The 26,348-nt window shown below is 36.0% G+C and overlaps 1 protein-coding gene across 2 annotated transcripts in view; it reads right to left on the minus strand.

Moving 5' to 3' along the window:
• Positions 1 to 26,348, minus strand: part of LOC149544392 (histone deacetylase 19-like) — a 189,862-nt gene that overhangs the window by 111,009 nt on the left and 52,505 nt on the right. For both annotated transcript variants that reach the window (XM_089798829.1, XM_089798830.1), the window contains exons 3-6: positions 14,453 to 14,893; positions 14,231 to 14,373; positions 13,963 to 14,053; positions 13,731 to 13,855 (exon numbers count right to left, since the gene is read on the minus strand). In XM_089798829.1, coding sequence (XP_089654955.1) covers positions 13,731 to 13,855; positions 13,963 to 14,053; positions 14,231 to 14,373; positions 14,453 to 14,893 — 800 coding nt within the window. The remainder of the gene's footprint in view (positions 1 to 13,730; positions 13,856 to 13,962; positions 14,054 to 14,230; positions 14,374 to 14,452; positions 14,894 to 26,348) is intronic.

Genomic DNA, 26,348 nt, shown 5'->3' on the forward strand with positions numbered 1-26,348 from the left:
TTGTAATGGTATACGTATTCTTCACTCCATCATGATGTGCCTTGAGATCATATTGCCAGGGTCTGCCGAAAAGTAAATGGCATGCATCCATATTAACAATATCAAACAATAATCTATCTTTATAGGCTCCAATCTGAAATTCCACCCAAGCTTGCTCTTCCACTATAGTATGCTGCCCTTTATTTAACCAAGATATTTTGTAAGGATACGGGTGTTGTATTCTTGGTAGCTTTAACTTTTCCACCATTTCAAGAGACACAAAATTTTCTGTAGAACCAGAGTCTACTAGTACCTTACAAACTTTTCCCCCAGATTTATAGGTAGTTCTGAAAATGGACTTCCTTTGTGGTGGTTCTTCTTTGACAGGCATTTTCAACAGTGTTCTTCTCATCATAAGTGCTTCCCCCTTTTCTGGATAACCATAACTTTCTGAATCTTCTTGTAAATCCGCTTCTTGTGCCAGGTGTATTCTCTTTTCGCCATAAGTACTAGAGCTTGCTTTTGCTGGACATTTGTGTGCCATATGACCTTCCTGATTACAGTTGTAGCATCTTATTGGTCCATTCGTCCTTCCTGGTGATCTTCCTCTGAAGTTTGGCCTTCTACCTCTGAAACTTCCCCTGAAATTATCAAACTTATTAACTTCGTTATGCATCTCCGTTTGTGGCTGAAAATTTGGACTCCTTCCTCTAAATGTACCTCTTCCTCTGAATGGCTACCTTCCTCTGCCTCTGTTATTATTTTCTTGTCTCCTTTTGATTTTCTCTTCCACCTTCAAAGCCAGCTGATAGCACTTAGCTACGGTGTTAGGACTCAGCAACTGCAACTCTTCTTGTATGTTCATCCTCAAACCATTTAGGTATCTTGCTACCTTGATACTCTCAGGTTCTGCAAATTTTGACCTTAGACTTAACTTCTGAAATTCTTCTGTATAAGTACAGACATCCATATCCCTTTGTCTGAGATTCTGCCTCTTCTGATGCAACTGTACCTCATAGTCTTCAGGGAGATACGTCTCTCTTATCATTGACACCATCTTCTTCCATGAACAAATCTTCCTTTTATCCTCTTTTACCCTTTCTTCTTGCACAAAATTCCACCATGTAAGGGCTGCTCCCTTCATTCTGGACTTAGCCAATTTAACTTGTTGTGATTCTGAAACTTTCTCACATTCAAAATGATTCTCTAAGGCTTCAATCCATTCCAACACTAATTCAGTGTCCATCTTTCCTGTAAACATACGTAACTCCACGGGTTTTCCTCCCAAAGCCTTTAAAGCTTTAAAAAATGGCTTCTCGTTCTCAGATATTTTGTCTTCTTCACTGTCGGGTACGTCTTGCTCTTCTTCCATTTCTTCTTTCATTTCTTTCTTCTCAACTACATTCTGCATATATTCCAACTTACTGGCTAGTTCTGCCACTATCCCCTTCAACTCACTATTCTCTTTCTGGATAAGTTCTTCTTGCTCCTCGACTTTCTTCACTAACTCTGCATTGGTCACCATCTTGTTTGACCCTATTGAGGAATCTTGATAAGGGGCGTTCAACATATAACTTCACAACCTGCAACTCTCAAGCTCTGATACCAAAAATGATGCAGAGCCACACCTTGGAAAACTCAGGAGGAATCAATCACTCCACTGAGTTTCATCAAGGGGCATCTACAACCATCCAGGATCGAACTCGAACCAAACTCAAGATTGGACTAAACAAAATATGCAAATCTCCATAATTTACCTTCACACGCACACCAAGATCTTTAACCCGGAATGTCCTTCCAATTCAACTTGTTAAGACTGAGACTCAAAGAAAATGTATTTGCACTTTGTCAAGAGAGACCAAGTTTCTCAGAGAAGTCGAGTCTGCATTTAATTCCATATCCATGCCGCCAACTCTTCGGTGTGATCAACACTTTGGCCAACTCCTCGGAAAGAAGGTCTGCATTTGATTGGCATCTCGAACGATCACATTCCGGCCAAATATGGCATCGCACGACGCGCTGGGCCTGAGCGCCTCGACTTGAGACCACTACTCCACCAGCGCCCTCTCCTCCTCCATCTTCCCCAGCAAATTATCGCCAATTCCCTGCGCCCCCTCATGTTTCCAAGCAGCTATATATTTTACTATTGCTCTGGACTCGAACAATGTTAGATCGCCGTCTGTGATGACGGGCACCTGTCCAAATGGGTTGAGGGCGAGAAAAGCAGGTTCTTTCTGGGCGCGCGCTGAGAAATCGACGGAGACAACTCACTTCAACAGGTACAATTTCGAGTCTTCGAATACCACAACTCTTCATCAAGAAGAAATTAATAGTTCGGCTTGATCGAAGAGCTTAAAATCATTCTAAAAGAAAACATCAGAACATCTTTTGATTCTTTTTGGGATATCGATTTGAAAGAGGAGAGATTAACAAAGCAAAATCACTTCTCAAAATCTGAAAAGACACAGGGAACAAAAGAAAAACACTGAAACCTTCTAATCTTCTGCAAACTATCAACTTGTTTCCAGTGAGAAGATAAGGGAAATCCGTTCAAAACTCAGACCACCGAAAACTTGCACAAAGACAAAATGAAAAAAAACATTCCATATCTCTCCAAATTCGACTTCTTCCCTCACATAGCCGACTGGCTTTTTTTTTAAAAACTGACTCTCTTTTTCCTATTTAAAGAATGTGAAACGTTTTCTTTTTATCTAGAAAAGAAAAACGTCTTCTATCCAAAAAAAGGATAAGAATCTGAAATGTTCTTTTCCTACCAATATTAGACAGTCATTTTCTAAATCAGGAATATTCCAAAAAACTGCCTACTACCCATGATTGGATTCTGAAAATCATTAAACACTCCACCTATGAATTAAAAAAACTATTCTAATTTAAAATCCACACACCTGGTCCTAGGTGGCTATATCTGGAGAGCTCATCGAACTACTACTCTAGGTATGCCACCACATGTAGGACGTTATTGAAAACATTTAAATTTAAAACACACACAAAACATAAACATTACTTATCACATTTTCCGCTCTGCTACTGCAGCATTGAGAACACTCAAGGAGCTACAAAATGCAGTTGCACAGCACAGCCCAAGCGTCGACACTTCCATTTCAACCATGATGAGCGACATTGGGACGGCACTTGATTTTGAAGACATCAAAGAAGAGGACATCAACAAGACAAGACTTGGATCAAGATTGGATGAGTTAGGAAAGGTTGCTATCAAGAAGAAACATCTAGATACCCTTTCCTCCCTCAATGCCTTTATCAGATATGCAAAAGAGTATGAGAAGGACCATGAGAAAACACTACAGGCAGCAAGCGGCATGATGAAATTGGCTGAGCTCAAGATAAAGCATACACCGTGCCCTCCCATGGAGGAAGTCAATGAAAGGCTAGCTAAGTTCATTGCCTTAGCTAAAAGAACGAAAGAAAAAGGGAGATTTATATTAGATCATTTGATGTAAGCCCAAGTGGCAATTTCTCTATCTTCTAGGGTAGGACAAGTGTCTAATTCTAATTGGCCACCATTTTGGTGCCTTCTCATTAGTTGCTACTTTTCCACTTTTTTCATTGGTCCATTGGCAAGGTGGCATCTTCTCATTGGCCGATGGGGTGGCAACCCTAATTAGGGTTTCTAGGATTCAATCTAGAGCGTCGGTTTTGCCTCTTTATCTCTACCATCGGTTGTACATTTTGGCCTCTATATAAGGCCATTTGCTCTCATTTATAATGGTCAGAGAAAATTGTTGCATGAGATAGTGCCAAAAATCGCTTTTCTTTCTCATTGTTGTGACTTTCGTGGTGATTAAGAGCTTTTGGTATTGTTGCATGGTTTCTACTTCCAAATAGTTAGAATAAAATTTCTTTTCAAGTTGTTAAAGTGGATTGCATTTCAAATTGTTAAGTAAAGAGTAAAGTAGATGAATAGTTGCATGGTAGCATTGGTGGATGTTTGATAGGGATCAATAACTAGGCCACTAGCATCGTAGCGGCTTGTTGGGAAGCCTTGTGTGGTAAACTAGTTCATTTTCCTTTGAATCATTGCATCTGTGGAGGTGGAGCCGCCAGTTAACTTTCATTAGATTCAATCCTCGTCCATTTGCTAATCTTCCATTCATAGGAGTAGGAGTAGAGTAGCAAGTAGTTAGGAGTTGGAATTTTGAAGAAGAGAGTTAGAAAGGCATAAGTCATAAGAACATTCACCCTCCATCACCATCACCTTCTCCATCAACATCATCTAGCACTCGTACCGAATCACCATTACCATCATCCCAAAATCCAAGTTGTCCTTTAAGGAATAACGTAAGCCCGCCTACATGATTACCAGCAAATCACATCGATATATTGAGTTAGTATCCACAAGTGTAACGAACATTGGAGTTCTTGCTTATGTCTGCATAAGTATTAACTTTTCAAGAGAGGAATTGTGTGTTTGATACTCAGTATCAGATATTCAATTGCTAATATGTTATGTAGTGGTACAAAACTAACATCAACATTATTTGGTGCTAGGAGGAGGGTTGAATGACTTTCATTCTTGGATCAACTTGGAAATTCAGAGCAGAGATTGAGGAATGAGCTTTCAAAGTTAGATTTGAGATAAGAGATCTCTTTTAAAGTGAAAATCAAAAAATGAAAAAATTCAAAAAAAAAGAAAAGAAAGAAAGGTTTCTCAATGGGTAGGCAAGTGGACGTTCTTCCCATTTGGTTTGATTTGAACAAAAGGTTACTTCCATGGGACTTGTCTCAACTTGCAGCATCAAGTGTGTGTAGGATACATGGTACTACAGATCATGAGCTGGATTATTTGGTGTTTCTCTTGAGAGTGGACTTGGCATTAAGAGGAAAATTTTCTTTTTCACAAATTCATGAGCCAGTGGTCCTTGTCAATTCGGAGGAAGATTTTCTTGTTTTCAAAGAAGATATCAATAGGGAACTGAAAAACATATGTGGAAGAAGTTCTTGGTGCAGTGTACACAGTCTCTCACATTCAGAATCTACTTGCTCATCTTGCCAAGACACCATTGACTTGGTCAAGTTTCAATTGGGTTGGTATGAGGAAATATCAGTGGGGGGTGGTACGGATTTCTTTCAGCTTTTAAGTTGGACCACCAAAGAATGAAGAGGGTAAGATTTATCAAGATGATATGATTGATTCTAATGTTCAAGATAAATTAGTGGATGAACCTTCACACATTATATCACGAGGTGGAGAGGTTGACAAAAAAATTGAGAAAAACAATTGAATTTATCCAAGAGAGAGAAAAGATGGTAGGCAAAGGTCAACATGTGAGGGCACGCGAAGAACTACAAATGGAACATCAAGAGCTTTTAGTGATTAAGAGCTTTGGGTGAATCTAGGAAGTTTTTGCTTGTCCATAGCCATCTTGGTTCTCCCACTCTTCCCTTGGATATTACCTCCTATCGGGACAGTATTCCCTCTTGATGGGATTATTCCTTGAGTACTCATTCTTGTCAGGATAGTGTTCCCTCCAATCGAGACAATTTTCCCTCCTAACAAGACAATATTCCCTCCTGTCAGGATAGTTTTCCCTCCTGCCAAGATAGTTTCAATTCCTGTGGGGGTAGTTATCCCTCCTAACAGGACAATGTTGCCTCCTCTCGGGACAATTTTCCCTACTGAGGGCACAATTTCCCCTCCTGACAGCATAATTTTCCCTCCTGACAAGACACAATTTTCCCTCTTGTCAGGACAATTTTCCCTCCTAACGGGATTGGCTTCTTATGTGTCTACTTCTCCTTCTTGTAGATCTTCCTCTATATAACTAGAGTTTTGCTCTTGGGTAGGGCGGTGCTCTCTACATATTGGGGTTTTGGGGTCTATACACCCCTCCTTTCTTCGTCGTTCTTCTGAAATTGCCAAATTGGCTACCCCTTATAGTGTTTTCAATCAAGTTTTCTTCGGTTTGTTTTGGCACCTAAGTTTGATTACTAGCGCCTCTAAGACAGTGGTGCCTTTCTTCCTACCCTAGTACGTAGAATCTTTCGTAGGGCAGTTCCCCTTCAGTTTCTTCTTGTTGTACTCGCCTCGTGTCCTTATTTGGGTTTAGGGGCATGAATTATTTTATTCTCTTGTTGTTCTACTAGGATTTTCTTGTTCTTGGAATTCACAAGTACTTCTTTTGGCTCTCTCTTCCTCCACTCATACCAAGTTTTTGACCAAGACCCAAGGTATTTGTCCAAGGAGTTCATACATTGCTGGTTGCACCCAAGTTCGTCCTGTGTCGTGCCCTTTGCACGTAGTGGTCGACGAAAACTTCCTAGGCTACCACCAAGTCTCGTGTCACTTGATCTCCCCTTATTATTTCTTCCTCTTCCCCATCACCATTTGTGACATGTACTTCTAGTAGGAATGGTTTACCTATCACTCCATCTTGTTTATCATAAGACCACCAGGCTTGAACTTAGGCAACAACGCCAAAAGTGTAGAATGGTTACCAAACAGAACAACAAAGCATGTATCAACAAAGCATTTAATACCAATAAAACACACACCAAAGTTGGCGAGGGAAGCCGCATATTTTATTGATTACCAAAACAACAAGTACATCATTCATGTTCCAATGTTCTTAAATAGAAGAGAGTTGGTTAGGAAGACCAACCGACACATACCCTCACTACCTAACTACCCAACCCCAATACTAATTATCTTTGATTACATCAAAGTATTAAAGTATTATTACACCCTATACCAATTGGATGTTTTGTCATTATATTTGATACAATGAACATTACAATAGTGGACCCATAATTTTCAGATTGTTTTGATCACCAAAGGAAATTGTTTCAAGCTTCCATTTTTGGATTAGTAGAGAGAGTGGCAACAAAGACTGTAGAGTTCAGGTCAACGCCTGCAATAGCATTTCCTTTGTAGTTTTTAAACTATTTTCAACAAATCTATTCCATGCATGTATTGCATCAACATCTAGTATATTCTAAAATATGATTGTCTCTACTTATGCGCATGCATTACATCAAGTTGACAAGTAGTCAAACTAAGTGGTTATAATAACTACCTATTTCTTTTAGCTTTTGGCCTTTTGAGCAATTTATACAACTTAGCCAAGTGACTGGTTCCACCTTTGTATCTTTTTGTCAAAACATTGGGGAACTTTGGAAACTTCATAACATACTAATACACCACCAAGTGATGCTAGTTAAAAACCAATTCAAATAAGCCAGCTAAGTTGTATTGATATTTGTTTGAAATTTCAAATTTGTGCTCGTTTTGCAACCATTGAGCTCCATGAGATTAGGTTTGTTTGAGGAAGAGTGTCAAAAAGCTGATTCTCTTTTAGTATATTTTCAAGCTCCATTTGGTCTTTGATTTGCGCACCAAGGAAACACAACTACCATGGTCCTGTCAAGAGTGCTTCACTAATTTGAAACTTTGGAGAACTTTCGGACATCCCTTAGGCATCTGCAATCATCAAATCTTTGATCAAAAAGATATCTCTTTGCAGCATTCATATCTTAGTTCCTTGAGATAACGCATCTTTTGAAGCATTCTGACAAATAATGAAGTGGTGGTCTTTGATTCCACAATTTTACATGTTCACCGCATCGTCTTCAATTACAAAATCTGACAAGAATCTTCTTTCTCGTGTTCTTTGACAAATGTCTATAATCTGTTCCACTGCTTCAGATTGGGCACGAGCAGGGAGAACACTGAGACAAGTTGAAAATTTTGGCATATTGCTTGTGGCTGTATTTTATCTGAGAATTCCTAAATTCTTTTCAACAGAGCTATATTTTGTAGGTCTTGAGGCTCGCCATATTACATGGAATGACATCTCTTTGAGGTTGCACTATGAAACCGTTTGAGTGTCATGTCTTTCATTGTACATTTTGCACGCATATGCACTAGAGCATCTCCAACTATAACATCTTTGACCCAACCTGCTCTGTGACTTCTAAATGCCACCACATTTTGCATATATATACCATCACAGCTACAACTACAACATTCACATGGAAATCCCTTCATCCATTATTGACGCAGCAGTACAATTACTAGAAAACATTGTGGACTCCTAACTTATACCCACCATCTGTATTCTCTTGGAAGTTCCTAAAGCCTTCACAACAGTCCATTTTGTGCATCGTTGGCGTGTCTTGAACATTTCACAGACCTTGTCTACATTCCATGTCTTGCATGTATGTACACAAGAGAAGAGAGGAAGCAGTGTGTAACCCACTGTCATGGTGTGCTGGAAACGAAGATGATTCTATTTTCCTTTAACCTCCAATAATGCCCATAAGCCTTTCTTTTTTAAAAACTCTGATATAAGAATTAACCTACCAATTGCTTTCAATTGAAAGATTGTACAAAACTTACAATCATTTCATTGCATGAGATGACTTGTCATTGAGGCATTCAGCCAAAAACAAATTTCAGTTGTACGTAGTCCATACATCTCACGGTGATTTATAACAACCTCAAGCTAGTTATAATAACTCACCTTTGCATGACTGAGCATGTTGGTCTTTGCATCAACTTTGCCAACTTGTGCAATTTTCTGACAATAAGCATATCGGTTACTCTGCTTCAATAACTTCACAAAGTCTCCGACATGCATATTATTTGACTCTTCATCCAATTGGAGTTTTATGGTGCTTTGCGAAGTCAACTTCAACAATGCATACATTTATTGGGTTTTGAAACATCTTTAAGAATTTCATCAAACCATCCAAATTACAATTGATGTTTTGAACGATTTGAGTGACTTTATTAACACCCCAATAAATTTATTTTTCTATCACCATTTGGTCATTGATATAGGAAACTTTGGGCATTATTTGTTGTTTTTAATCATTAGACCAAATGATCAATGGATTAATTTGCAAAATTTTTTAGCTGCATTTAAAATCCACTGGTGATTTGAGTGGCTTCGAGAAGTTAACAGTTTGGAATAGTCATGAATATTTCTAAAGAAATATCTTTTGAATGAGGATTTAATTGTGATATTGCTATCAGGATTTAACTGTGTAGTTTTTGAGACAAACTCATTGCCCCATGTTTCATGAGTAGTGATCCACACAAATCCATCTCTCATGGGAATAAATGAAACACTTAACACTCATTGGATCTAGGTGATGCTCACAGAGGTGAAGCACCGGGACTTCCCAGGAGGTCACCCATCCCAGTACTACTTCAGCTTGAGCACGCTTAATTCCAGCTTGAATTTGACTCAAAAACTACACAGTTAAATCCTGATAGCAATATCACAATTTGACTTGCTGTGGAAAATATTTCCTACTTATCTGAGGATTTAATTGTTTAAATCTACCACATAGAATGTGTCTTTGATTCATATAAAGGTTTGGTATAGAATGACCTCCAATTTAAGAGTGTCCACAACAACATTCAACAACTTTCCTATTCCATTGATAACTGACACTGATGAATTAGGGTGCACAGAGCCGTCAGTTGACTTGGTGAATAAAAACATATGAATATATTGATTTGAAAAATTTTGAGTCATGTTTAAAATTGGGGGTAACATAGCCAAACAACTTAAAGGTCGGAATTGGTCTATAAACAAAGAAAGGGTGAAACTGCAGAAACGAACTAATAAATGCCTTTCATGAAAAAAACCAAATCACATTGGTTAAAGTGGTCCTTCAAGCCTTGCTTGTACATGTTTTGTCTATTATGAATATTCCAAGCTGCACTTCAAAACAATTGGATTCTCTTTGCCAACAATTTATGAGTGGTTTGCAAGAAAAAGAAAAGTGGTCCCTTAAAAGGAGAATCTTTATCAACCAATGTGGAGGGTAGTTTGGGTTTCAATTCCTCCACCAAAAACTATAAGGCTTTGGTAGCTAAACTTTACTGGAGAATGCATATGGCTCCTACATTGTGGGCAGCTGATATTTGAGCTATGTATGCAAATAATAACACCTAAGGTGAGTATTGTGAAGTTGGATCACCCATTTTTGTTTTAAATATGGGGGAAGCTCTAATAAGAAAGCATTACAAAAAGTCTAGCTTCACAAAACCAGGATGGCCAAACATGACTTAAGTGCATCTGTATAACTATGATATCATGAGTTCATTTATCAAAGAAATTAGATTATTGTCTTCTGAAGGAATCATATCTGCTATTATCATTTTTCTGATAAACAATAATGTAATCCATATCTGATCTTTCCATGTTATATGGCATAGATAACCCATCAGAGAGTGAATGCTGATTAATAATGATATCTCGGTTGTTTGATTTCCTGGAAGGGGTATAAAATTTAAATAAGGAAATGAATTCATTTATTGAATAGCAAGGGAATATCAACTTACCTTATGGATCAATTCTTATGAATCTGCTGTCAAAAGAATGACTAAGAAACAATCCAAAAATCAGATTACCTGAATACAGGAAAACAATTAGAGGAATTTTGTATGACAGTACAAATGATTTCATCAGTATAACAATTTTAAATTCTGAATCTTTCGTAAGCAATCAGATTAAGAAAGATCTGTACAAATGAGATTAAATAAATCAGATAGTAGTCGACCTGACTAATTCAGGAGGGTCTTAATTGTCTGACGCCAAATAACCTTTTGCAAGCCATCCTGGTAGAAATTGATCCAATGAAACCTAGTGAAAGGTGAATAACCTAGTTGTTAGCTAGTGATAGGAAATTATCAAGGGAATACATGTCACCAGCAAAGCCTACTAAAATTTCTAAGTCATACTCCTTGACCTGAAGTGCATAGGTATGGGCTGAATAGAGATGTCCTAGTGGATAAGGAATGTATACATATATTCCTTAAGCCAATGAGACATTGTATGTATCATTTGGACAGAAAATCTTTTCAAGGTTGGGGAAGAATGAAAGTCACTTGGACTCTTATCAGCACAAAGTACTGTTCTTGCAAATGGAAACCTTGGCCAGGGTGGCTCTATGTAATGGTATAGTAACCATCAGTCACTGCACATCTAGTCAAGGTCATTCTCATAGGCAAGGAAGTCTGTAGGGTGTGACCAAAACAGGTGTCAATTCTAAACACCAAGTCTCGAATGGCAATAAAGATTGAAACTTGTATGTACACCTCTTGTGTAGGATGTACACCTCTTGCGTAGGACCAGGCCACTTCTGAAAAAAAATTGTGCAATAGACCAAAAGGTCAAGACCAAAAGGTCAATGATTGGGATGTAAAGCCTCTAACGACCCTCTCTGCTTCTAGATGACAAGAAGGAGCAATCATAAAAAGAGAAACAAGAACAAATACTTCCATCATTTCAAGTTCTTTGACTTATACATTGTTAATTCAAATATTAAGTTCTTTCTTTTAGCTTAAACACAAAATAATTTGTTAGTTGATTCTTTTTCATGTGAAGGTAGTTAAATGAATATATTACAATATCTGTTACTTGCAGCTAGTTAAAAAGACTTTATAGTTATCATGTTCGTGTGAAAAGGCAAGTAGTTTCTTTCAGTTATTATTGGTTAAAAGAAAAAAAATATCTCATTTGACTTTTTCGCTAATTGTTATTAGAATACAGTACTTAGGTTTCGGATGTTACACTGTGGTTATGAGGCCACCTCATTTGTAGATTTTGCACTGGGAGATAGTCAAGCGACAAAGGCCAAGGATTGGTTGCATGAAAGTCTAGATATCCTTCACTTCCTCAAGGATAATCTAAAAGAAGCCCAAAGTCAACAAAAGATGTATGTGAATCGGAGTTGAGTCGAGCATAGATTTGAGGTCAAAGATTTGGTCTTTCTTCATTTCCAACCATGCATAAACTCTTCTTTGAAGGGAAGCGGAGCTGAGAAGCTTAAGACTCAGTTCTATGGACCTTACAAAGTGATCTAGAGGAGAGGAGAGATTGCATATGAGTTGGACCTTCCAAAGGGAAGTTGGATTTACATGTTTCATGTTACTTGCCTCAAGAAGGCTTTTGGGCAACATGTAACAGAATGTGAGAAGATTCCATCACTTGATGAGGGGAAACTTGTGTTGGAACCTACTAAGGTCATCGGTTTCAAGGAGAGAAGGCTCAAGATGCACAAAATCAAGGAGTATATTGTTACGTGGAAAGATTTGTCAATTGAGAATAATATGTAGGAGAATGCACAGATTTTGAATCTTTCTAATCTAAAACTGCTTGTGAGCAAGAGATTCCAAAAAGGAAGGACTATCATGTCCCCTCTTTAGCTGGACCCATTTTAGATTTCTATTGCCTCATTTGGTCCCACAAGAGCTAGTTAGCCTTTCAAGGGGGCCTAAAGGCAACGCACTTTTGTGCCACCTTTGCTTAAATAGGACCTTGTTCAAATTTTATGTTTTGGGTGCCCATTTGGATTGGCTAACCTCTTGCCTTAGAGGTATTATAGATTCATGTTTATTTGTACTTGATTGAAGATCTTAACCATGAAACATTATCAGATTTCCACAATCCATTTGTAATGAGATTTACACAATGGAATCCAAAAAACAAATTTCATCTTAATCATGATTCAACATTACATCTAGTGTTGGTGATTCCTAATTGGGAATTTGCACTAGAGTGTAGTTTCGGAGGTGAGATATTCTCTCTAGTCTACTATTTCTCCAATTAGGTGAAGTCACTTCATGACCTAATTGGACTAGTACCGGCAATTTACCCTACTTGTAGATCAGCGTCTATCTCTATTGAAAATCAGCAATACATCCTTGGAGCAATCAAAGTTGTAACCTTTCAACAATACATGGAAGCGAACATCATTTTTGTTGGAGATTAGCATTGGCGATATCCATAGCATCTACTGCCACCTTTATATCATCAACAACGCTCAGCCAAGATCACAGACAATAACTCATCATATCCAAACAAATATCCACTCTTAGATGACTGTTGGAGTATTCAGACGGCTGTTGAGGACTGCATTCGGCATTTAGGCCATCAAACATGTCTCAATTATCATATTTGTGTGTCTCATTCTTTAAAAGTTGTCCATTAAATGGTTGTTGGAGAGAGTGAACACAACCATGGAGGTTAGGTACCAAAAAAGGTTTCCAAACATGCTTCAAGATGACCTGTGCAGAGAGATGGTTGAAACGAGCCAATCAGCCGCAACTGGAAAAAAATCAAAAAGTTAACCCTTTTTTCAGTGTGTTTTTCAAAATCATGAGTTCCTTTGAGGCATAAATATTCAAACCATTTTTCTCTGCAATGGCTATAAATAACTACAGCGACATCCAAAGGCAGTAACATTGGAATATTCTTTTCTCTACTCCAAAGGCATCCAGCACTGGATGCCAAACCAAGGAACCATATGAAATATTTTGCATCTGAACATAATTTACTCTTCATAGTAAAAATATTGAATATAATATGACAATCATAACTATCAAGTTGCTTAAGATTGAAGAAATGAAAGCTGTGTAAACCTAAATCTAGCAAGAAATGAACTTGGGTAAATCATGGCCATAAAAGACCACTGGTTGTTATCTTGTCAGCAATCCTGCATGATAGAGTTAAGAGCTTTTTATGCCCACGATATACTTTAACAATGCCTACAAATGGTGACTATAACATCCTCTGGATAAATTTTCCTAGGGAAACAAAAACATTACAGCTCTTTCCTCTTTCTTGGAGCCCACAAACCCATTGTATACTCAATAAACTTTGCTAACACAAAAATAAGATAAAATGTAACATGGTCTGCAAGTCATCTATTGTTTTAAAAAAAAAACCTGCAATTGGCTTGGAACCTTTCCCACATACCGAATGAATGCACTTTCCCCCACATCATGATTCCTAAGTTTTGAGTCACCATTCTCTGAATCAGAATAATACTTTTCTCTATCCCATTTATGATTTCTACAATGTGTATCAAAGTCTTCTTCTTCCTGCAGTCATCTCAAATCAATCAAGAAGCAGGGGTTGTAAGTTCAACAAGTTATATATAAACTTGCACATGAAGAAACTCAGAAAAAAGAAGCATTTACAGAAGTACCGGCTCAGGGAACTCAGTATCTGGAGGACGCTCCTGGAATTGGACACTGGGTGCACATGGCATTGAATTAATATTTTCAAGTAGCTTGGACCTGTTAAAAAGTACAACATTAAGTGATATCTTATTTAAGGTCTAACACATGCATTGCCATAAAAAAAAAATGGAAAAGCAGAACTAATAATATAACACTCATCTCTTAAGTGCAATCAATTTTGAAAAATATTACACAAAACAAGGCAACCTTGGAGATTGTGAAGTTGTCACAAACCTAATTTTATCCAACATTTGTTTTGAATTTTTGTTTTCCATATTACTTGGAGCCACATGAAGAGTATAATCTGGTCCAAAATATTCATAATACTCATGTTGGGGCATCTTATCATCAATCTCTACGCCTACTGCAACTCCTGTCTGAACATTTGGCAAACAGTTAAATTACTGTTGAAGACTGTCTTAACTAATAAACACAATAAAATAGTACAAATAATACCTCATAGCACCAGCAACGAGCAACATTACGAATTGTATATCCACCACCACCCAAAAGCAAAAGAGGCACATTGAATGACCTCATATATCGTACACATTCAGCGTGCCCTTTTACCGAAAGATTAAAGCAGCCTAATCTATCTCCAGACAAGGAGTCAGCTCCACACTGAAGAACAACTGCCTCGGGGTCATAGATTGTCATCACTTGTTGAATGATTGGTTTAAATAGAGACTGAAAACTTTCATCATCAATACCATCCTCCAATGGCACATTCAAAGCGTAATACTTCCCTTTTCCATAACCAATGTCTCGTATATCACCTGTACCAGGGAAATAATCTCCAAATTTGTGAAATGAGATAGTCATGACCCTATCTGTCGTGTAGAAAGCTTCCTCAACTCCATCACCATGGTGAATGTCAATATCAACATACAAAACACGCTGCCAAAAACAAATTATTCGTACAAAACAAGCAAAGAATGAAAATTTGTGAATGGAATGGTCGACATCTCTAAAACTAAAATGAAAAGAAAGGTTTCTAACTAATATTATAATCAAATGGAGCCCCATGTTAGAAGCCCTAAAAATGGTAAGACATAAGAAAAATAATCTAATAAAGCATCAATGGTTTTTTTGAACTATTAGAATAATCTAAGTTACAAAGCATGCCCTTAATGTCTAATGCACCTAAATCAGGTACATCTAGGTACAAATTTGCCTAGGGGTATGTCCGAGTACATTCCTAGGCGTAGGTGTGCCCAAGGTACATACCCAGGCACACTCTAAGGCACTAAGTGCCAAAAAGTAACAAAGTGTAACACCCCACTAGGGAACCCAAGAGAAATTAACCTAAATATAACACTGAGTTTACTGAGCACATAAGCAATACAACTACAGTTTCTCTTTCTCAAGGGTTCCTTCATGTTGAATCACATTTGTAAATATATTACTAATTAGGTTCAACCACAAGCACAAATGTCCACATCCATAAATGAATAACAAATAAATAATCTCGTAGTGAATATATAAGTAAGTACATCCAAATACACCAAATCCATTGCACATGTTGCAGGGTATGTATTGATAAACCAAATAAAACATAATACAACATATCGTCCCATAGGACATCAAGATACAAATACAAAGTACATGAATACATAGATGCATCAACCGAATGTAGAGAATGTCTCCAAGAGATATGAATGAAAATACTACAACTGTAACAATAAAAAATCCAACATCGGTGCAAATCTGTGGGGACCCCAATGGTAAGAAATTCACTACCTCCCAACCTTGTGGTAACCTAATCAGGCTCACTCCCATCGTGTTGGGGAGATACTGTTCGATCCACACAAATATCAAATCACAAAAACAAACTTGGGCAGTGGTTCCTGAAAGCTTTCTCTACCTCAAAGGTACCACAACTACTGATAAAGAAAAGATAACAAATCTCTAAATGATATAAACAACCAAAACCAAAACCACACCAAAGTCAACAACCAAATACCAACTCCAAAACAAGTACCAAAACCAATGAAGAACAACCACCGAAAGAACAACTTCCAAATCAAATACCAATCATCAAAAGAATAATGGTCAACCAATCAATGCCAATCGCCAATAAGTATCAACCACCAACAATAACTGGCATCCACTAGAGGCAAACACAAAATATACTAGAGACTTAGGCTACATATTAGGGAGTGTAATCACATGGTCAAACTACCTAAGTTACCCTGGACTTGGTCTCACAAGACCCTAGATCCTGAAATGTTGAGTTAACCTGGACAAGTCACTCTGGATCCCACACCCTCAACGTGACCCATGCAAAACCCGAATACCCTCTCATAAAGACAAGGAATATTAGTCATACCTCTCACTAGGTATCATTTCATTCCCACCCATAGCCTCTACAAGCACTCAAAGCATGGGTGAGGCAACATCGCTATTTATCTTTTTAATGTGTGTCTAAATATTTTAATTACCATGTTATTACTTATTACACAACTTACGATAGGTTATCTTGGCACTGACCACTTTGGGCCCCAATCCCCTATTCTAAGTCACTCTCATAGGATGTACCAAGACAACCTCCCTTTAGCTCGCAAATCACAATAGCTCCCAAAGATCACACAATGATCAATAATCAAATTTGGTTCCACAAGAAGCAACTGGAACTCATACTAGTCTGCAAACCAATATATAACAAATGTTTTTGAAAGAAAACATAAACATGAGCCTCAAATTTAACACATATCATATAATACATATTGATTCTCAAACCACATGATAAAATACTCTCCAAGAGTTCACAAAATAATAAGCTTAGAAATTTGGTTGGGGAAGAAAAATTGTGACCAAGTCAACATCACAAAAAGACCAAAAGTACACATCACATAAACAACAAAAACCCCCAAGCCTCTAATGTACCACTCCTAAAGCCAACGTAATTCCCAATGAACGTCACCAAATAAAGCAATAAATACACCCAATAGACAAATCACAAAATCAATCACAAGTGCATAAAACAAATCAAGTGTTTACCAACATCCAATTTCACTACAGATGTATTCATATAAACTTTCATGCTAATATACTAATTTGAAATGAATGTGTTGAAATGTTAAATCTCCTTGTGCATATAAAATGTCATATAATATTATCATGTTATTGATTTAAATGATCATAGATCACAAATGACAAAATTAATAACATAAATATATTAATTATTTTATTGACTATAAATGTCAATTCTATTTTTAGAATATTAAATTTGACTTTCATTTAACTCTAATATTAATATTTACTTTTTCTTTAATTCATAAAGCAATTATAAATAACTCGAGCTTAAAAGTTATAATTTTAATTAAATTATTTATAATTTCACCCATAATATCAAATCATCATAAGTAAATGATTATATAGTGAACTTCGCTATAACTTCTTTCAAAATATAACTAAATTACAAATATATATTTATTAACTTATAACTACACTTGCATTAATAAATATATAATAAGTCATATCCAACTAAGAGTTTAGCTAGACTTACATAAATAAAAGCATTAATATTTAAAACTGATTTATAAGAAAAACAATTAACATTTATTTTTATTTTTTTTGAAATAAATATATAATAAATTATTTTTTAATTTCTGAAATTAATAATTAATTTTATTTATTTATTTGTTTTATAAATAAATTTGAAAATTAAATTATTTTTCTTAAATTAAAAAGAAGCATAGATATATTATTTTCACATACATGAATATATTTGTTTTCTCATGCAAACATATTTTTTAACCTTTCTTTTTTTAATAAATTTTTGCGACTAAATTTATTTTAAATATGGGTAAAATATATATCTTTATATAAAAAAATTCATGAAAATTGCATGGCTATAATAATAGAATTTTCTCGTCAAATCCTAGCGCTGGTCCTATTTTCATTTGTTAAAATTTCTACTATAGAATTTTCAACGACTTAGGGTTTCAAATACATTCAATGGGTATAGTTTCCTCTACATTTTCCAAGCAAAGTTTACCAAGTTTGACAAATTCAAAAAGGTTTTTGTACAAAAGCATGCAATTAAATTTATTTTCTCAAGTTCTCAAAGTAATACAAAAACCACCATTAAATTTCTCTCTCAAAATCTTGCACAACTCTATGCATGCTTTTAAAAATCAATTTAACAATATTTAACAATCTATTTTCAAACAATCTCGCAAACACGAGGTAGACAATTCTTTCAAATGAAATTCTATAGCAATTTCTCAAACCCTACTTCAAAATCCAACAATTGAATTCTGAAACAATCTGGTTAGTTCTTGTGATCCAATATACTCCTAAGCTTTCAAAATATTCTTTAACTTGAATCCACCAATTTTACCCTCCAAAAACCTATTTGCTCAAATGACCCAGGAATCTCTAATAAATAAAACCTAGCCCTCCCTAGGGTTTTCAATTTTTTTAATTTTATAAAAAGCAACTCAACTTTAATCAAATATTAAATAATTTAATTTATTAATTCTTTCATGCACACTTAAACTACTATATTAATTAAAATTTTCTTTTTTCCACTTTAATTATTTGTGCAAAGCACTTTTAAATAACATAATTATTATTTTAATTAATAATAATATTTATAGCATACTAGTTATGTGCAACTCTAAATTTATTAATATTAATTAAATTATTATGGATAAAGCATCACGTTGTCTTTAATAATTATTTACTTTTCTCAACCACTATATTTAGCTTTTTTAATTTAAGTTTTCTAAATTAAATGCACATATTTAATTAATTCTCAATTAATTATATATCATTATATTTTAATATTCCCATTTACTTAAATTAATGTTTAATAATCCAAATACCATAACTAAATCATTTACTAGATAATAACATCCCCTGATCCACATAAATACAACATAAAAAAATAGACCAAATCCAAAATCAACAACATGCACTAGGATAGACTCACAGATTTGGATGGGTAGTCAATCAGATGCTTGTCCTCCTTAAGCTTAGGCTAGGATTTGGACCTTAACATTATCTCCCTTCTCTTACCATTGAGATATTGCAATAGGGTACGCTCATCCTGACAATTCAAGGAGGTTGATGTCCAATAAGTGCAAACTTGCATAAAAGACAAGCATGTACTAATATATATCTAACTTACAAACAATGGCAAGGAGTGGTACATCATGTAGATCCCAACTCACAGGTGAATACGACTCCCTCCCTCAACCCTATCAAGCACGTCAAATAGATATGTAAAACAAACACGCACACCATACACATGCAAGTATGGGGTAAGTACAACTAGAAAATCACTTGTATAAATAACATCATAATCTCATATAAGAATATAATCAACATGAAATTAACTATAATTACTAATTAAGAGTATATAAAGTGTCATCGTTGTAAGCAAGTCGTCATCACTATCCGCTAATATGATAAAATCAATTACTTTATATATCAAAGTATTGCATTCCAAATATCACTAAGAACTAACATGTTCACAGAAGGGCTTGTTAGGGTTTGACAACAAAATCTACAATAATAGCAAAAGGATGGGCATTACACAAAGAAACATTTTTTGACTTGTTTTCTTGCATCCAAAAACCCTAAAATGTCCCTAAAGCGTCATTTTGCCCAAATACAAAAAATCATTTGCTTCATTCTCTCTTTTCTAATTTTGCCCCTCAAACCAATTAAGGTCTCCGGTGCTAAACCCCCCACTAATTACTGGGATCTCTTGCTATATAAGAACATTGACTATAATATGGGGGTCTAGGAGTGGATACCAAAATCAAGAACTTAGACAACTAAATTTATCACGATTAAATGCCGATTGATAAAGAAAAATATTAAATATTTAACTATCAATTGTCATTCAATATTTATCTTTATCACTACCATTTTGGCATTTGGAATTGACCAATGATGAAGTACCATACTGTCGAATGTATTTAGTTTTACAATTCTGAATATTTCTTTAATTTTTTGTATACCTGTAGACACAAACGTACCCAAACATTATTGTACCCAAGAGCAAAAACAAATTGCCTACACCAACACACCCAGTTCTTGTACCTATGCTCGATCCCATACCCATTCTGGCAACTAGAGAATAATAATACAATCAATTACATTATTGAAAAGTAGATTTATTAGAGACAAATCTTGAACTAAAAATGGATAGACACTTACTTCAGAAATATGAAAGCCAGAGAAAACAAAATTATTTGGAAATCAAGGTAAGAAGAAAGAATAGTCTAAAGAGAAGCAAAAGAAATAAATGGATTAAGTAGATGAAAAAAACATTACTAATATAGCATGGGAAAGAACTTGAACCGCATTCAGACAATTCAGAAACATATCAACTATCTCAGAAAGCCAGACATTCAAAACTTTAAGCCCATTAATGGACAAGTACATAATATTTATGCCAACTGAAGTTATAGATTACCTTCAGCTAATTTTGATTATTTATATATTCAAGAAAAAACCCAAGATTCTGAAGTTATAATCCTTTGTTAAACAAGGCTGTTAGTATTCTACAAATGGAACAGCTGTAAATGGAACCATATGCACAATGATATGATCATGCATGACTAAATAAGCTAAACATTTGTACACCTCAAGTTTGTGAATGTGATAAAATCATCACACAAGAATGGATTCTTGTCCAACCTAGACAGCCTCTCTCAAAAATGCAGCAGCAAACAATGAGCACATCATACAATAAAAGACAGAATTCTGAAAAATGTTTTACAACCCAAGGCATAAAAAGTTGATATGGTGTGTGTGTGTGTGTGTCCCAAAACTTAACATTCCTTAGCTTCAGGACAACGAAAGTTAATATTCAAATATTATGATATATTATCGTTTCTGAAACAGTTCCGTTTAGATGCCTTCAAGTTTCAAGTGAAGTAGAAAAAAGCACTCTTCCTCTGAATAGAGATAAGTATCAAGGGTTCCACACAAATATTGGTAATTGTATTGTTTTTCACATGTTCCCTGAGACAAAGAACCTAAAAGTAATATGAATGCAAATAGAATCTTCCATACCAAAGAAACAAAAATATTTACTCTCCTAGATATTTCTGAAACTAATTTTCATTTTACAATCTATTCACTTCAGATTCTCAAAGGTCAATTCATGAAAATTTACTCTTAACTTGCAACTAGAAATTTCACCTCTTGGCACCAGGGTTTATGAATAATTATTATGTCCTTTTGGCTTTATGAATATGGTTGCTACTTTTATGAGATTGACAAATGATGTTTAAGGGAATTCACATATAGCTTTGTGGCAGTCTATCTGTACAATATTCTAACATTTAGTACTACACTAGAAGAACACTCAATTCACATTAAGCAAGTCTTGAAAATATTAACTAATATTTTGTTGAAGTTTTGTAGCTTCAGTCAGATGATTTCTAGTGTATATATATATATATATATATATAAGAAATGTATATATATATAGACACACATATATACATAGCATAAATATTATTATTATTTATATTTTGAGAATGAGATATTATATATATAATTATAATGATTGTCATTATGAATGGACATGTCCCATGAAGGGACATATCTATTCATATCTCATTCTCCATATATATATAACTGATTGCTGCATTTGAAAAACACATACCATATAGGCAGTGCTTAGTACATTTGCAGCAATCCTGAAAACAACAACATATTTAATCTAAAGATTTGTGAATTTGATTATTATTATATGTTGGGCATATTGTGGGACGTGATTCAAGAACACACCAAAGAGTACTACAGAACCTAGGAATTTTATTGGGACTACAAAAATCATGAGAAAGTTCATTCCTTCTTTTTTCCTACATCGTTGCACATATACATCAGATTGCATCACACGAGAGGGACTCTAATTGGAGCAATGAACAATATGAAGCATTTGGAAGTTGAAACATTTGAGCATAAGATAGGTCACACTCAATTTTTAGCTCTTCCTAATATACAAAAGCCATTTCAGGTAGGAACAAATGCTAGTGATTATGGAATGGGTGCCATCTTGCTCCACGGTTGTAAGCCCGCAAGTTACCATTCTGAAGTTTTTACTTCAGAAGTTAGGGCTATGCAATTTATAATAAAGAGTTATATGCACTAGTTCAGGACGTTAAAAAATGGAGACACTATTTATTTGGTAAAGAAAGTATTCTGAATACTAATCATCCACCTCTACAATATTTGCAAGCATAAAGTAAATCACACCAAGCAAGACACGCTAAATGGAAGGGGTTCCTTCAACAGTTTCATTTGGTAATTCCATATTAGTAATAGGACTAACAGTGTTGTGACAGGTATGTTACTTTGACCACATACGCAAGCCCACCTTCATCGGCAATGTCTGTGGCAACTCACTTTGTAACTCTTCAAAAAGAAGGCTTATGTTCAAGTTATAATGAAAAATATAAAGAGCCAAGAAATTGTAAAAAGTGAATGAGGCTTCTATCTTCAAAATGGGTTGCTATATAAGGTATGAAAATTGTGAATGCCAAGAGCACAAAGACTTCTACCGGTGACTGCCATATAAGGTAGGATTGCATCTGCAAGCAGCTACGAGACTATTAAATCTACTTTCCAAATGTAATATTTATCATGAATATGACTGTTTCCAGAGATTGTGAAAGCAAAACTCTCTCAATGTAGTGTTCCATTAGATACAAATAAAGCCATCAATTTTCTAGGGCTATCATAGACTGCGATTTTCTTTCTATTGTTGAACTTTCTTTATCCCTTTCTCGGATTCAAATCAAGGCAATCAGACTATTTTCTTCTTAAGGTTTGTTGTTTGACATACATTTGCCAGAGACTACAAAGAAAGTTTAGAGAGCTGAATGCATATGGTTAGAAATGTGCTCAAAAGAACCATCATATCCACAACCCATATTCCCATACAATTCACAGTCAGAAAATAAAGGCCATAGTACAGGGGCATATTCTAGGATTCGGTGTATACAAAAAAGCTAAACTAGTTTTCCATCACAATAATAAATTATTTCTCTAGTGCATACAAGAGAGAAAAGCTAGTTTTCTATTTCAAAACAAACTGTTTTTCTCAAATTTCAGAAAGAATTGCAACATATTAAAAAAAAATTGAAATCCTAGAAATCCTAGCACCACATGGTACCACTTGATAGCAAAGGAATTCCCTGAGGTAGCTTTAAAGTTCTATTCTTTTTTTCCTTTTCTATTTTTTGAGGTGCTGAAGCTTTGATGCTTAAATTGCTAAACTGAACTTATTAGACTGTCCAAGTTTAAGCTTGGTGGGTCACTGTGACATAGAAAAAATAATAGCTCTTTTGCAGATGTGTGTTTTGCCAAAACGGAAGTACCAATGTTGGTTAAAATTTGTAAATTGTGTTGCAGTGCCAAATCTTTAAAAAAAGGAAAAAAATATATATGCCTTAGTGTTTTTCCACAAGACCATGGGAGAGTGTTTCTATGGATTTTGTCATGGGTTGCCAATGAGTAGACATCACCATAATAATTTATGATCAGTTATCTGTGATAATTGACTAGTCTAGCAAAATGTGTATTCTAATGGCTTCTCTATTATGAAAGAATTGGTAAATACTTGCTTGTTATTAACAAAGACCGAAAGGTCAATTTATACAAAAGAATGAGACAATGTTTCCTTAGGAAACGATCATAAAGAATAGAAACATTCTATTCTAGAGAAAACAAAAAACAAAAGCAAACTAAAGCTTAATAGATATTTACAAGAGATAACCATTAACTAATAATAGACGACTTATCTATTATTGTAATACCCTCCCTTAATGGTTAATCTATCTAACACACCAAGCTGGCCTCTGAATTTGACAAACTTATCAGGACCAAGAGGCTTGGTGAGAATGTCTGCAGTCTGATCTATGGTAGGAACATACTGCAAATCTATAGTCCCGTCTTCAACTAGTTGTCGTATGTAATGACAGTGAACATTCACATGCTTGGTTTGTTCATGGAAGACTAGATTTCGTGCTAACTTAATAATGCCTTCATTATCAACAAACAGAGTAGTCGGACCTACTGGTGACATCTGCATATCCCCAAGCATCCGACAAAGCCAAACAACTTCACATCCTACCTTAACAGTCCCTTTGTATTCAGCCTCTGTAGAAGAGAAAGAAACTGCCTACTGCTTCTTACTAGTCCATGTGATTGCACCGGATCCCAAACTAAACACATATCCAGATGTTGACATTTTATCATCAATAGAGCCTGCCCAATCTGAATCTCTGAACCCACTGAGTTTAGGATTAGAACTTTGAGAGTACAGAAGTCCATAATCTGAAGTGCCCTTCACATAACGAAGCACACGCTTTTCTGCCATCCAATGATCAGCCTTAGAAGCTGTCATAAAGCATGAAATATAGCTGACTGCGAAGCTGATATCAGGACTAGTAGCAGAGAGGTAGATGACGCTACCTACTAGTTGCCTATATGTAGTATCATCAATGGAAGGAGAATCAGACTTTGCTGATAACTTAAGACCTTTCTCCATAGGTTTAGATGCAGGTTTGCAATCCTGCATACGAAATTTATCTAACAGAGCCCAGGCATATTTGGACTGAGAGATGAATATACCATAAGACTATTGCCAAACTTCAACACCTAAGCAATAATGCATGAGCCCAAGGTCAGCCATATCAAAAGACTGGCATAAATTCTATTTGATTCCCTGAGTCAAAGATGTCGAACTGCCAGTGATGATTAGATCATCCACATAGATTACCAGAAGCATGATGTCACTGTCAGTAGTCTTGATGTACAGGTTTGAGTCTGAAGAATTCATCTTGAAGCCTTGATCATTGAGGTACTTATCAATCTTGATGTACCATGCCCGAGGGGCCTGCTTCAAGCCATAGAGAGCTTTCACCAATCTAAGAAGCTGATGGTCTTTATTAGCAACCTTGAAACTAGGAGGCTATGTCATGTAGACCTCTTCATGGAGATCAACATTCAGGAAAGCACTCTTGATGTCCATCTAATGGACCTTCCAGCCAAACTATGCTACCATGGCTAGGACTAATCTAATGGTGCTCATCTTTGCAATAGGAGCAAAGGTCTCCTCATAATCAATGCCCTGACGCTGAGAAAAGCCCTTCACCACTAAACAAGCTTTGTACTTGTCCAAAATACCATCTGATTTGTATTTGATTTTGTATACCCATTTGCAGCCAATGGGTTTCTTCCCTGGTGGAAGATCAGAAAGGACACAGGTGTTGTTCTTCAGCAGGCTCTGGGGTTCAGATGTCATGGCCTATTCCCACTCTAGAATTCCTTTAGCCTCAGAATATGTTTGGGGTTCAAACACACTGTAATGTTGGCCATGAGAGCAAGATTACCAGTATCTATAGTTTTGCTCTTTTTTCGAGCAATTCTCCCATCAATGAGCTCATCATCACGAAGATCAACAAGTGTCCCAACCCACCACTTAGGCCGGATAGGAGAATGACCAACATTAGTACTAAGAGATGCTTGATCAGCAGGATCCTCATTAGAAGAATCTAGATCAAACTCAATTGAAGCATCTACAAAGCGAGGTGATCCTACAGGAGAAGCTGGAGGTGTCTATACAGGTATCATTGGAATAACTAGAGCTGCAGGAGCTACTAGAGCCCTCCCATCAGGTGGACCTAATGAAAGTCGAACTCCCAAATCATGAGCCATCATAGGCTGGTCTGCTGGATCAAGAACAGGAGAAATAGACATGAATGGTCCTCGTTGCTCATCAAAGACTACATTGCGACTATATATGAGACGAGATGTCTCAACATCAATCAGGCGGTAGGCTTTGTGAAGACTACTATATCCAGCAAGCATGAGTTTCTAACTCTTGGCATCCAACTTGGTGTGTGACGCATCAAGGATCCAAACAAAAGCAAGAGAGAGCCAAAAACCTTCAGGTGACTGATTCTGGGCTTGCGACCTGACTAGGCCTCTTCCGAAGTTTTACCTTTGACCACCACTGTGAGTGACCGGTTCAACAGATAAACTGCAGTGTTAATTGCTTCTACCCAAAACTGCTTCGAAACATGTCTGTGTTCGAGCATGGAACGAGCCATCTAAGTGATTGTCTTGTTTTGACATTCCACTACACTGTTCTGTTGTGGCGTGTGGGGTGTGGTTAACTGGCGTTTGATGCCATGTGTATCCAAGAAGTTGGAGAAAGCATTAGAACAAAATTCCCCCCCATTGTCTGATCTAAGAGTAACAATAGATTTCCCAGACTCTTTTTCAACTAAGGGTTTAAACTTCTAAAATACAGGAAATGCATTTGATTTCTTTTTAAGGAAATATACCCACATTTTCCTATTGAAATCATCAACAA

Source organism: Cupressus sempervirens, chromosome 8, assembly GCF_028749045.1.
Source record: "Cupressus sempervirens isolate cs-2001-9-10 chromosome 8, ASM2874904v1, whole genome shotgun sequence".
Taxonomy (NCBI): Eukaryota; Viridiplantae; Streptophyta; class Pinopsida; order Cupressales; family Cupressaceae; genus Cupressus; species Cupressus sempervirens.